This window comes from Montipora foliosa, chromosome 14 (genome assembly GCF_036669935.1).
Source record: "Montipora foliosa isolate CH-2021 chromosome 14, ASM3666993v2, whole genome shotgun sequence".
Lineage (NCBI taxonomy): Eukaryota > Metazoa > Cnidaria > Anthozoa > Scleractinia > Acroporidae > Montipora > Montipora foliosa.
The window spans coordinates 9607587-9622586 of record NC_090882.1 but is presented as its reverse complement, the minus strand read 5'-3'; the positions used below and the strand labels follow the sequence as shown (position 1 = coordinate 9622586).

The window sequence follows — 15000 nt, the reverse complement described above, 5'->3', positions numbered from 1 at the left end:
GCAAGGGCGCTAATGGAGTCGCATCCAGAAATGGCGTGTAAGGCCGGAAGGGCACGACACATTTTTTCGCCAAGCTCTTGCGATACGTCGTGAACTGGAACATAACGGACACGGTCTTTCACACCAGTTTTGAACCAAAATTCAGTGCAGTCGATATCATAGAAATGGGATACGCTGAGAGCAAGAACATCCGTGTCTGGTGATTGTAAGACAATACGACACGCTGGATAGGTATCTGCAACATACTTAGCATGCAGCAGTAACCTGTCGAACAATAATACACATTTAATTAATGATTATATCATGTTGTTGCACTAATAAAAGGGTGTTATGTTTTCAATTGGATTGAGATCGACGTTTGAGATTCGACTTTACAGTTGGACTTAAGAACCTATTTATCTCACCTTGTGTCTGCTTCTTCGTGGTCTGATTCCAGAACGTCTACGCCTTCGCAGTGACCTCTTCTGACTATCACTACCCGTCTGCCATTCTCAAATCCTCCAGCAATGACAAGATTCGTCTCAGGAGGAAGCAGAAGATCCAGAACTTTGCGGTCAGAATCCTTACAGGAACAAGAAAGTACGAACATATAACACCGGTATTGAACGACCTCAGATAGCTCTCAGTGCCTGCCACGCTCGAACTTTATGATGCAATTTTAACTTTCAAATGTTTAAGGGGATTAGCCTTAAAGTATCTTAGCTCACGCTTCTGTTCATGGGAGAAACACTAGAAATAAGAACAAGTTAGACGTCCCAGCGTTCAATAAGCTGCTGGTCAGCGATCGTTTATATATCGAGCGGTGAAATGCTGGAACACGCTCCCTGACGAAATTACTAAATGTGAAAGCTTACACAGTTTTAAATCTAAAGCTAAGAGTCCTTTTTGTACAGTTTTAAATGAATCTATCATATTTTATTATATTTATTATAATTTCATATTATTTTACATACGTTTCAGATATAGTTATTTACTTATTTTTGTAAATTATTGCGGAAGAACCCTTTGGGAGCATTATTTAATTATATTATTGTTTTGTGGCGGTGTCGCTGCTGTAGAGGTCGTCGTTTCTAAACTGCTCACTGATACAATTTTGCTTCAAGGAGTGATGGCTTACATTCAAATATTACTAAATAGGACTGAGAGAATGTAATTATGCAAGATCTCTCGGACGTGAAAAAAAAAAAAACAATCACAAATCCTCGAGGAACAGGTCAGTAAAATACAATCTATTGGCCGAAGCGGAAAATACCATAATCACTTCTTGTTTCTCCATCCGAATTTCGAATAAGCATTGTTTCTCTTGGGACTCAGTATGGAACAATGGTCCCAAGACAAAACGAAAAAAAATGCTTATTCAATATTTGAAAGTCATGCCACGAAACAACGCTTTAAAATGTGGCACGAGTTTGAGGAATGTTATCTGGCAAGACCTTTGGATCGTATAATTTACCATATTGTAATATATGCAAAATGAATTAGAATGCATAATCGACTATTAATAATAATAAATAATAATACAAACGTTCTTGCATGGCGCATTTCCACACATCAATGCGCCTTACAACCATTTTATCGCTAAATAAATACCCTATCTAATCAATGATAAAATGAACTCTCTAAAAAGATACGTTTTAAGTTTAGTTTTAAAACAGTTAACTGTCTTCGCTTTTTTCATGTTCTTAGGCAAAGAGTTCCATAGTTTTGGTGCTGGGAACGAAAAAGATCTGCCACCATAAAAGTCAGTTCTAATCTTTTTAGGATAAAGTAGTAAGTGTGACCAGAGGCACCCAAAGAGAATGTAGGTCAAAACCACTTAGAAATAGCATCGTTAAACGTATTTTGGTATTTAAACGGTAGATATAGGCATATTTTTATCCCCTAGTGATCCGAAAATTGTAGGGATCAAAACTTACCTTTTCGAACATTTCAGCTAGAAAAAAAGGCTCACGAAAATTCTAGGTGACCTTTTTAGGATAAAAATCCGTTAAAAATGGTCAATTGTACCATTTTTTAGAAGTTCGAAAAGCCTAGGAAAGGCAGGCAAGCAAGAAATTTTACAACAAATGTTCCGAAAATTCTAGATCTCAAATCGTCTTCCGAACAGATATTTTCCGAAAATTGACGTTGGGTGCCCCTGTGTGACGATGATCTTAAGGCCTTGCCAAACGCTCGCGACAGTTCAACGCAACATCTTGCAACATTGTTGTGCACAACATGTTGCCTACGTTTGGCCACCCTGTTGCGATATGTTGGATGTGTTTGATCTTGAATTGAATTCTCCTCTCAACGGAGAGCCAATGTTAAGTCTTGAACAAAGGTGTTACATGATCTGATCGTTTCACTACTGGTGTTTCAAATCCTTTTCTCTGAGTATCAAAGCTTGCTGCAGTCATTGGAGGCCAACCGGAGGTGAATTTATCCAGCACAACCCGCGAGATCTCCACTCATCATCAATGCATTCCTAAATCCGATGAGGAATCTTCTCCAAAGTAAAAAAAAGCCAAATAGGGACTTTCTTCCCTTGGTTATGTGATTTATCTCCTTTCTTTTGGCCTCTTACTCTCACAAGTTACGTCTTTCAACAGCAAACAAATTCCAGCCATTCATGACAAACACAGGTTACTGTTAACCAGAACAAAAACAAACTATCAGCTGTGCTTGAATCATCTTTTCCGAACAGTTTTATACGCACATCTAATGCCCGCTGGAAGGAATGCAGAGCAGAGGTAAAATCACCTACCGAATGTTGTGTCACCCGGAGTGAATGGTAACTCTCAGCTGTGATATCATGATCTTCTCCGAACAATTTTATTCGCACATCCAATACCCGTTGATCAGACTGCAGAGCAGAGGTAAAATCACCAAACGAATGCTGTGTCACCCGAGTGAATGGTAACTCTCAGCTGTGCTTGCATGATCTTCTCCGAACAATTTTATTCGCACATCTAATGCCCGTTCAGCAGACTGCATAGCAGAGGTAAAATCACCTAACGAATGCTGTGTCGCCCCAAGTGAATGGTAACTCTCAGCTGTGCTTGCATGATCTTCTCCGAGCAATTTTATTCGCATATCTAATGCCCGCTGGAAGGAATGCAGAGCAGAGGTAAAATCACCTAACGAATGTTGTGTCACCCCGAGTGACTGGTAACTCTCAGCTGTGATAGCATGATCTTCTCCGAACAATTTTATTCGCACATCCAATGCCCGTTGATCAGACTGCAGAGCAGAGGTAAAATCACCTAACGAATGCTGTGTTACCCCGAGTGAATGGTGACTCTTAGCTGCGCTTGCATGATCTTCTCCGAACAATTTTATTCGCACATCTAATGCCCGCTGCTTTGACTGCAGAGCAGAGATAAAATCACCTAACGAATGCTGTGTCACCCCGAGTGAATGGTAACTCTCAGCTGTGCTTCCATGGTCTTCTCCGAGCAATTTTATTCGCACATCTAATGCCCGCTGCTTTGACTGCAGAGCAGAAGTAAAATCACCTAACGAATGCTGAATGGTAACTCTCAGCTGTAATAGCATGATCTTCTCCGAGCAATTTTATTCGCACATCTAATGCCCGCTGCTTTGACTGCAGAGTAGAGGTAAAATCACCTAACGAATGCTGTGTCACCCCGAGTGAATGGTAACTCTCAGCTGTGCTTGAATGATCTTCTCCGAACAATTTTATTCGCACATCTAATGCCCGTTGATCAGACTTCAGAGCAGAGATAAAATCACCTAACAAATGCTGTGTCGCCCCAAGTGAATGGTAACTTTCAGCTGCGCTTGCATGATCTTCTCCGAGCAATTTTATTCGCACATCTCATGCCCGCTGCTTTGACTGCAGAGCAGAGGTAAAATCTCCTAGCGAATGCTGTGTTATCCCGAGTGAATGGTAACTCTCAGCTGTGATAGTGTGATCTTCTCCGAACAATTTTATTCGCACATCTAACGCCCGCTGCTTTGACTGCAGAGCATAGGTAAAATCACCTAACGAATGCTGTGTCACCCCGAGTGAATGGTAACTCTCAGCTGTGCTTGCATGATCTTCTCCGAACAATTTTATTCGCACATCTAATGCCCGTTGATCAGACTGCAGAGCAGAGGTAAAATCACCTAACGAATGCTGTGTCACCCCGAGTGAATGGTAACTCTCAGCTGTGCTTTCATGGTCTTCTCCGAGCAATTTTATTCGCACATCTAATGCCCGCTGCTTTGACTGCAGAGCAGAGGTAAAATCACCTAACGAATGCTGTGTCACCCCGAGTGAATGGTAACTCTCAGCTGTGCTTGCATGATCTTCTCCGAACAATTTTATTCGCACATCTAATGCCCGTTGATCAGACTGCAGAGCAGAGGTAAAATCACCTAACGAATGCTGTGTCACCCCGAGTGAATGGTAACTCTCAGCTGTGCTTTCATGGTCTTCTCCGAGCAATTTTATTCGCACATCTAATGCCCGCTGCTTTGACTGCAGAGCAGAGGTAAAATCACCTAACGAATGCTGTGTCACCCCGAGTGAATGGTAACTCTCAGCCGTGCTTGCATGATCTTCTCCGAACAATTTTATTCGCACATCTAACGCCCGCTGCTTTGACTGCAGAGCATAGGTAAAATCACCTAACGAATGCTGTGTCACCCCGAGTGAATGGTAACTCTCAGCTGTGCTTGCATGATCTTCTCCGAACAATTTTATTCGCACATCTAATGCCCGTTGATCAGACTGCAGAGCAGAGGTAAAATCACCTAACGAATGCTGTGTCACCCCGAGTGAATGGTAACTCTCAGCTGTGCTTTCATGGTCTTCTCCGAGCAATTTTATTCGCACATCTAATGCCCGCTGCTTTGACTGCAGAGCAGAGGTAAAATCACCTAACGAATGCTGTGTCACCCCGAGTGAATGGTAACTCTCAGCTGTGCTTGCATGATCTTCTCCGAACAATTTTATTCGCACATCTAATGCCCGTTGATCAGACTGCAGAGCAGAGGTAAAATCACCTAACGAATGCTGTGTCACCCCGAGTGAATTGTAACTCTCAGCTGTGCTTTCATGGTCTTCTCCGAGCAATTTTATTCGCACATCTAATGCCCGCTGCTTTGACTGCAGAGCAGAGGTAAAATCACCTAACAAATGCTGTGTCACCCCTAGTGAATGATAGCTATGGGCTAAGAATGCATTTGCTTTTTGCTTATTCGTTCTCAATAGGATATCAAGAGCGCACGTCTTGAAATAAAGAGCCTTTGAGTAGTTCTTCTTGAGGTGGTGCAATTTACCGAAGTCTTGGTAGATCTTTGCAAGAGGGTGATTGCATTCTTGAGAACGACGGGTCACGGTTGAATCAACGTTCTCCTCTGGGCCTGAAGAGCTATGTTCGAATCTTGCGTGGTGACGTGCGACTGATTCTTCGAAACCTGATCCAACAATTCCCTCTTCTGTGAATATTGACTCCAGAAGTACCATAACATTACCGCAAAAATGAAACAAATAAAAAGGGGTTTGGGATTTTATCTGGAGATCATTTAACATTCGAAGGGCAGGGTTAATTACAAATTGCTGGGTGTCAGTGTCAAAGAAGTTCTTTGCTGCTTTCCTGATGTGAAATATAACTAGGAATTGCAATGGCCAATAATTTCCCGAGTCAAAAGTATTTGTTTGAAGTTCTTTGCCATTTTTTGGTTTTTTTCCTTTGCGTCCCAAAGGTGGAATGACAATCAGTTGCTCGTCTGCAGCGGAATTGCATTCCTTGTGTGCTTTGTCATAATAGTAAGTCGAGGTAGATGGGTCGTTTAAGAACTGATAGTAGACCGCCATGACTTGGTTAACAATGAGCCTTAGAATTTTCTGCTCTCCACTTTCACGCATTAAAGAAAGAGCCTCTTGCAGGCACTCTATCCCGCTCTCAACCTCGCCGTTAACAAGCTGACAGATGCCAAAGTAACACAAGTATTTACTCCTTTCATCATCAGAAACTAAACAAGATTTTGACTGGATTTCATATGCCTTCTTGAGAAGTTGCATTGAACTTCGTTCTACTCCCCAGGTAATTTTACTAAATGCTTTAGAAGCTAGTAAACGCCTCTGGTAATGTGTATTTCCTAGAGCATTGGCTGCCTTTAAGGCCGAATCGTAGATAGTGTCAAAATTGTCAGATTCCATAGAACACCAAAACAACGTGTCCAGAAACATTTCTGCTTTAATCAAAACTTTAAAAACATTCTCGGCTATCCTAGGATCTGTGCAACCGTCTACAAGACTTTCTACAAAAATCTGTTTTTCCTCATAGAATGCAATGAATGCGTCCATGGAGTTACCATTTAGAAACTCATCATTCAATTTGTCGAAACGAGAAATGTAATGCTCATGGAAACGGCACTTTGCATTTGCTACTATTTCTTCCATTCGCTGATCTCCTGTTTCTTTAGCAAATGACTGAAGAAGCTTATGCATTATGAATGTTCCAGGCTGAGAGTCTGAATCGAGAAAGGATTTTCTTTGGAGTAATTTCAACATTGTGATGGCCTTGCACTTTCTAACATTCAATACAGCTGCTGCGATAGTCGTGGTGAAACATCCCGGAAGAACAGACAAAGACACAAATGCTTCTTTTTGTTCGGGAGAAAGTCTGTGGAAGGACTTTTCATATAAGAACTGCAATCTTTGATTAGCTGGATAATCTGTATTGTCTAAGATGTCGACGATACTTTCTGTTGTGGACTCAGTGAACTCAATCAAACACTGGCTTGGTTGAACATCATCTTCAGAAACTAGAGAGCACATTAACCTCATTGCAAGAGGCACACAACCACATATTTGGGCAATTTGTGCGCAGTCATCGGGAGTCGCATTTGGCACCAATTCATGAACTAACGTACGAGATGAGGTGTCATCCAGTGACCTTATTCTTATTGATTTGTGCCCTTGGAAATTCAAGTTGATAAATTCAAATGATTCTCGTGTCGTCAGCACCAGAGTTATCTTCTTATTTCGCGTGAGGATTTCTTCAAATAGTTGCAGGACGTCTTCTTTTACATTTGGAAAGCCACTCTCTAGCAGATCATCTACATTATCAAGAATAAATACGCAGGAATCTGAAATGCTGCTGATAGTCTCAATTAGCTCATCTTCAAAGGACAGAGGCTGAGATTCTGATATCTGACTCGGGATGGCTTGCCTTACGAGGCTGAAAAGCTTTGATGTCAGATGTGCCTTTGTCTGAAGTCCTCGTAATGAAAGGAAACAAACAGGAAAGCGTAGAGACTGCAGTTGGTGCCCCACCGCTATAGCAACCGATGTCTTTCCGAATCCGGGTGAGCCCCAGATCGTCACGATTCGGGTATGTTCGGAACTCACGAGATCCACGATCTCTTGGCATTCACTCTGTCGGCCAGTGAAGTTTGGAATCATTGAAGGAAGAACAGATCCTGGGACTGTTGACTTGATGTCTTTGTAATGCAAAAGTAAAACACAAAGTAGACGTTGCTTACTTTTTTTTAATATCCTTTTTCTCGTTGAGAGAGAGAAGATATCAAGAAGTAAAAACAAATATCATCTTCAACTTTGTGCACGTAACCAAAAATGTTATACAGCAGGCATATTTCCCGTTTTTCAATGCAATGTAGAAGTAGAAAACTGCAGTTGCCGTCATTTAAATGAAGACAGATCTTGTGCAATATTGGCCACGTTCTTAAGATGACGTCACTGCAGAAACTCCTCGTCACAACATAAATTATCTAGTTATAATAAACATAATTAGTAGACTAACTATGTAATAAAGAAAGAAAATTTGTTTGTGACGTCATCTCAGAAATTAACCTTTGGCTTTAATTAGCTTAGCTCCAAGAGCAAATTTAGTAACTACTGTACCGCTCGAAACAAAGAAACTATTTAATTACAACGCTTATAGGAAGAAAGTTGTCTTGAAACGAAGGAAATGATTTAAAACTCCCGACTTGAGAAACTGTATGTTGGCTTCACTTTTCGACCCTATCAATTTCCAAACACGCAGTTTTATAATGTCACAGTTGTGACAATTTCAAAAACGCATTGTTGTCTAAGCCTGCCTTTTGTGGTGGAAAACAATGCGAACAAAAGCCTCACCGCGTTGTCTCTAAACTGCACAGGAATCCACCGGAAAAAACCTATGTGAAACCTCGGCTTTCGTCTGCCCTAAACGAGGTTTTATCTCGGTCAAACTGGAGATCGAATCCGCATTTTGACCAAGCAAGAACCGCAGCAAATGCACAAATAGTTTCGAGCGGTAATGTAACAGTTTCGTATATTTTTATGTGACTTGTGTTGTTTGTTTTTCCTTTAACCACGCGAGATACATGGAATATCTGTCTGTCTTTTTGTCATATTTTAACAGACAAACAGTGTGTTGTTTGCCATGCCTATTGCTATCTGCTGCTGTTTTTACAAAGAGGCTTGAAAACAGTTGTCGTAGTGTTTTACCTGTTTTTTCTGCTTCTTTATATCGCTCCTCTTCCTTCTTTTTTAGCTCACGGATCTCCTTCCCTAACGCACTTATATCTTCCTGTTGCATCCTCAAGCCCTCCGCGACCTCTTTGTTGCCAGTGAGTCTCTCCTTTTTTATGGATGCTAAGGACTCCTCAATCTTTTTCATATCTGCATTTCTGCTCTCTAAACATTTTATGTATGCTTGCTTCTCTTCCCTTACCTGTTGTTCCAACTTACGGACTTCTGTTGTCGGAAAGTCAGATGCAGTCAAACTTCCAATAACATCAATCGATGCAGTTGGAATTCCTAGAGCTTTGAACGCTTCTTTAGCGTACTGAATGTTCTGGTCAAATGTTGCTTTGTCCATCTCCAAGCGAGAAGAATGACAAACTGCATTCCTCAAACGCCGAAGCTGATCAATAGCCAGTGCAAAGGTCTCGGCATTATCTCCTACTGGGCTCAACACAGATCCATGGAAACTTCCATAAGGAACAGCTCGGGGCTTCACATACAAATCATTGAGTGTTTTGGAATGAATACTGAAGGACTTTGCAAAGATGGTAGCCTGGAAGAAGGCGGTGCAATCCCATTGATTGTATGACTGGTGTGTAGGAACTTTAGTTGTCCCTCCCTCTGTAGAGACAAAGAGATTTCTCACAGCAGTGGAGTCATCCCAAAGCTGGTAGCCAGGGCGACGCCCAGTGGTGGTGTCCCACATCGCCTTAAAAGTCTGACGTAAAGCCTTTGGGAATTCATTTAAAACCAGAGACAAACACTTGAAATGATTTAACTCCTCATCACGATAAGGGTGCAAGGACATCACGAATCACTGATAATAAAGCACTGCCACAATAGCGAAAAGGACCTAAAACAAAAATAAATGAATAAATATAATAAGCGGATTTCATTTCATTCACCCCTGTCGGGAAAAGAAAGCATGGGTTGCTCATTCTGAAAAGATTGCCTTAAATATGTTCTCAAGAAGAGAACAAGGAAATAATTTTCAAAGCTTTGATGACTGAAACGGGTTTTTAAAGATACGGAGGGAAAGAGTTACATTACTCGCTCTGTGACGACGACTTTTTCCTGGCTTACTAAACAAGTTTAAAAGTTGCACAGAAGCCTATCCTATACATAAAGATTGATTTTAAGTTGAAGCGGTGCAGAGTCCTTCTTTCGCAGAAACTGCGCCGAAAATGTTACTATGCGTAAACAATTAAAAGCCCTATCCGATATGATTTTCCTTTAGGCGAAAGAAATATCCGGTATAGTGTAGACATACCCAAAATGATCTCATTTTAGTAACCAACAGGTCATTCCTTAATTAAGATATTTTGACCGCTACTTTGGTTTGGAGAAATTTGAACGAAACTTAACAAAGTTTCAATGCAGGCAAAGACCTAATAATTCGACAGTCCAGCCAATCCTTTTTCATTCATCAAAATAAGTTAGGGAGAAATCAGTGAACCACTCAAGTGTTTCAGAAGTTAAAAACTATTGCCTATGAGTTTGCCGACTGGACGGAGAACCCGAGAAAAATGCGAGCAAGCGCGCGTGTATTGCATACCCTCGGGGGATTAGTCCCTAGCTCTCGCGTTGCCCACGTCAGATCGCGACAGGTCATGTGCAATTAATAGGAGGACTCCAGTTAGTAATCATCAGTATACGAGAGGAAATTTATAGTTTCCACATGTTAGAAGAGACTTCAGTCAGGCTGGCAAATTTCTGAATTTTCAACTTGAAGAACTTGTTACAAAATGTTGCCGTGCGGAGTGTTTCGAGTGTTTTGCGAATATTCTGTAGCTTGAAAAACAAAGAAGGAAGATCTTGGCATCACAAAATATTGAAGAAACCTTTTTTTAAAGGTCAAAGTACATTTATTAAGCTTTCTAATGATATATAGTTTGTTGGGGTTTCATTTAAACTGGCGCGCGTACAATGTTTTTGCCGAAGGGCACCCGCGAAGGTGGGAAGTAACCTTAAGGTCAAATCGCTCTTAAACGCCAGTAAATTCATCTACAAGGGTGCAAAATTAGAGGTAGTGATTTACTGACGGAATCGAACAAAATCGATTATCACTCGATATATTTTTCCTTCCTTTTCATAGGCCGAGAGCCATCAGATGACCTGAAAATAACTGCCTTGCTCCAAATAATATTCTGCTCATGCCTAATTGAAACCACGCCCTGCGTGAAAATGGCAGTTCGCTTTCCTGAGCTTTCAGAAAGTGATTTAATTGTTGGGAATTGTGAAAAACAAACTCAGTCATGGAATGATAAAACAATTATTGAACTCGGTTATCCCAAAATGTCGTGTCTCGCAGATCAGTTATTTTCCTTTGCCTTCGGCTTCGGCTCGCCAATGACCATCACGATATTTTGCTCAACCTCGCCTAATAATTGTTAATTAACTGAATAAATACCCCAATATATTCAGCTTATTTTCACCCAAAGGATCTTTTTGAACTTATAATCTCAATAGATGCGATTACCATAAAACGACGCAAGTCTGTAAAGATAAAAGGCTACTACAGGGTACTGTATTTCGATTTTCAGAAACAAATTTGCGACGTGCCTATTTCCTGCTCAGCTACTGTGTTTCATAATATACTTGGAGCAAAAGCAAAGGTTCTGCATGCCTCGCAGTTGCATGCGTTTTATAATTTAGTACATTTCTTTGCCGTTCTCGGCAACATCGGAAACTTTTTGATTCTGCAAATAACGGCTACTGAAGTCACTTGACAAAGCACGTGATATGCCAAACTCAAAATCGCTGTTCTAGTTCGCAATCTTGCAGATTCACCAGGTATTCTGCTCACAAAATAGACACAGGACTTAAAAGAAATTGCATTCAAACATGGATTACCGACAGCGTGCTAAGAAAGTCGTGATTGCTAGGATTCGGGATTCAACTGTAAGACAGACTTCCAGGTAAATATATATATATATATATAAAAAACAATAAAAACAATACCCTATTAGTTTTTTTCTCACACCTAATTGTAATTAGAACCGCACTGCCCTGCTTTTTATAATCAATAGACGCCGCGTGTATATATATAACTTGATAGGTTTATTCTCCATTAAATACTGTCTGATGAGTGCGTGAGCACGAAACTCGGAGTAACAGAGAATCTTGCCTCTTCGTTATATCTTCTTACTCAAAGCTCTACACTTAAAAGTGTATTGAGCACTGTTTAACGGCATTAGCCACTTTATTACACGCATATATATATATATATATATATATATATATATATATATATATATATATATATATATAGGGAGTCTGTAAGTCGATTTTCTCGTGGAACAGTGCTCAATACGTTAAAGCAGAGCGGAATAAATACTTTAAGAGGAAAAAAGGACGCAACTACATTTCCCGACAAGCCTGTTTCGTGAATCGCTTCACTCTTCAGGGGTTAAACCCCTGAAGAGTGAAGCGATTCACGAAACAGGCTTGTCGGGAAATGTAGTTGCGTCCTTTTTTCCTCTTAAAGTATATATATATATATATATATAACTAACTGCAGACAGTACTGTTTCGGTCTTCTGGGCCTCATCAGTGCAGTGCTAATGCCTAGGATGGAGGTTAAGCTTCTAAAACCACCCCAAATGTCCCACACATGTGGTACTTCTAAGCCATGCCAGAGTGCTCAAACTAGCGAGCTAGTGAGCATGCGCAATTGCTAGCGGCAATGACTCATCTCAGTAGAGTGCTCAATTTGGACATGAAAGCAAAAGCTTTGTAATGCCAAAGAGCTATATCTAACTGCAGACAGTACTGTTTCGGCCTTCTGGGCCTTATCAGTGCAGTGCTGAGGCCTAAGATGGAGGTTAAGCTTCTAAAGCCACCCCAAATGTCCCACACATGTGGTACATGTATATATATATATATGAGAACCGTAAAGCGGTTTTTCAAGCTGATCTCACAAAGTGAAATCTGTTGAAACAAGTATCGCATAGAATTTCCTGTCAGACATCTAGACCGCACAATCCATCCAACTGTATGGCTTCATAGCTAAGTTGGTACAGCATTGCACCGGCATCACCAACACCAAGAGTACTAGTAGTTAGGACGTGAGTGCTAACTATCTTCGTACCTCACTCAGAAAGAGCTCATGCGACAATTCTCAGTTCCTGAAGAGAGGATACTCAGAAGCAATATCAAGTGTATCTGGATAAATGGGTATCATACGCAGGGAACAGGAACATCAGTCCCCTTTACCCTTCTGTGAACAGTGTCACTGAATTCCTTCAAGAGTTGTTTGATAAAGGACTTAGTTACAGGAGTATTAATACTTCTAGGAACACATTGTCGTCATTTGTTATTCTAAAAGGCAATACTCTAATTGGAACTCACCCTTTGGTGCAGCGTTTACCAGTCTCGACCAGCCCTTCCCAGGTATGCTACAACACGGGACACCTCTATCGTTCTTACATATCTTAAAGGCCTGTGGCCACTAGATAACTAAACCTGTAACTTTTAAGTTAGCTATGTTATGCCCCTTGGTCACGGGGCAAAGATGTCAGACAGTGCGTTATATGAACCTTAGATCTATGGACAGAGACAGGGGTCATTCCGATATATTCAAAATTCACGATTTAGTTAAACATTCAAAACCTCGGAAACCACAGCCAGCACTAGAGATCTCCAGGTTTACGGCGGATGATAAGATTTGGGTAGCTTCTACACTGAAAGATTATATTCAGCGCACAAAATCCTTACTTGGCAATGAGGAACAGTTACCTGTTAGTTTTATTCAGGCTCACAACAAAGTCACAAACGAAACAATATCTCGCTGGATTAGAACTGTCATGGCAGATCCGGGTATTAACAGAACCACCTTAAGGCTGATAGTACAATGGCTGCCTCAACCAGTAAAGCAAAATCCCGGAATGTAGACGTGTCATCCATTATGAAAGCAGCACGTTGGAGTAATATTTGCATATTTCATAAGTTTTATTATAAACCAGTAGCATCGAGGCAGTTTGGGCAAAGCATTTCTCTCTCCCCGTTAACTCCACGTGACGGCACATGTTCTTTTACTTGTATCATCAATTTGGAAACAAAGTCATTACGTCAATTATGAGACATCACATTACACCATAAAGTTGTTGGTGCTGTTATGCTTGTCGTAGAGTCGCCACATGACTTTGAAATCTCGTGGAATTTCTGCAGGGGATGACTGCTAGAAGTTATAAAATAAACGAGACTTACCTGAAAGTTGAAGTTTGATTGGAATTCTAGCAGTCATCCCCAGAGCAGAGATTACACGCCCTCCCTGTAGCCTAGCCCTACCTGCACGTAGAACTGCACCTATCACTTTTCTGGGGCATCATGTGGAAATTCTTCCTTTTTTAAATATGACTAGCGTGTGAGCATGGGGAATCTCTGTTCTGGGGATAACTGCCAGAATTCCAATCAAACTTCAACTTCCAGGTAAGTCTCGTTTAATATCTAAATTTCTTTACAGTGATGATGGATCGCATTTTAAACACGATAAAATACAGCATAAAATGACAAGTGGCTAAGTTTCCATTTAAGGGTGGCCGCTTAATACAGGTGAAAATAACAAAGAAAGACAAACATAGAACTGATACAGGGTGGCTGCAGCCGCGTAATAGGGTTAGCCGCCTAATACAGGTAACAAATACAGAGTTTGTATGAGCGAAAAATCGGGACTTTGAAATAGAGGATGGCCTCTTAATGCAGGGCATTGATAAAACATTTCAGTAGCTCTTATCTCCTGGCTGTATCCAAGTTATAAGTCAAATATCTAAAGTCATTTATTTAAAGTGGTCGCTTTCCTAGCCTGTGAACAGGGTCTTTTTTCGAGTAGAACTTGATTAAGAGTGCCACGCGATGACCGGCCGTTGTGAAAGCCTAACGCGGGTCAGAGAGGCAGTTGCTTTGTAAATTAAGATTCGGCTCGACGGTTCTTTACAGTTGTATCGGGTTTCTACAGCACACTTGAGATAAAGGTTCGAATCTTTACAATCTATGTTGTATTGTATTGTATTGATACAAAAGTTAACGTTTGTCCTTCTTTTTGGAACTCCAGCGTTCCAAGTGATATGTCACACTCAACTTACAGCCGGACTTGCGAAACGTTTACGGTACGGTGCGATTGAACTGAAGGTAATTTATTTACAATCTCTATTCAGCAATATTGCCAGTTGCTTGATCCGCCGAGGGTCATACTGTAAAACAATGTTAACGCGAATGAATACAATGAAAGGTCGTCTACAAGTTTTCCTTAAAAATATTGGAGACAGGAAACATCCATTGCAGAAGAACTTTCGATGTGACCTCACTGATGTGTTTCTCACAGATTTGCCTAAATTTCCATATTCGAGGGGGACATCACTTGACAACAATAATGTTATGTGAGGTTATGTGGATATGTGCTCAGTTGGCCAGCCGCAGGAAGCTGAAATTCAGGCTAATTAACAAAGAGGGAACTCTGGAAACTACCGTGTTGCGACTTTTTAAAATGACTCTCTCCAAAAAGATGAACATACTCAGGAAAATAATACAGCCGCGGA

At 40.9% G+C, this 15000-nt stretch overlaps 1 protein-coding gene across 1 annotated transcript in view; it reads right to left on the bottom strand.

The window, feature by feature from the left end:
- Window positions 1-3434: 3434 nt before the first annotated feature.
- LOC137985604 (uncharacterized) overlaps window positions 3435-15000 on the bottom strand; it is a 17237-nt gene continuing 5671 nt past the window's right edge. The window contains exons 2-3 of the mRNA XM_068833234.1: window positions 8447-9317; window positions 3435-7437 (exon numbers count right to left, since the gene is read on the bottom strand). Of these exons, the coding sequence (XP_068689335.1) occupies window positions 3818-7437; window positions 8447-9272 (4446 nt within the window). The 5' untranslated portion in view covers window positions 9273-9317 and the 3' untranslated portion in view covers window positions 3435-3817. The remainder of the gene's footprint in view (window positions 7438-8446; window positions 9318-15000) is intronic.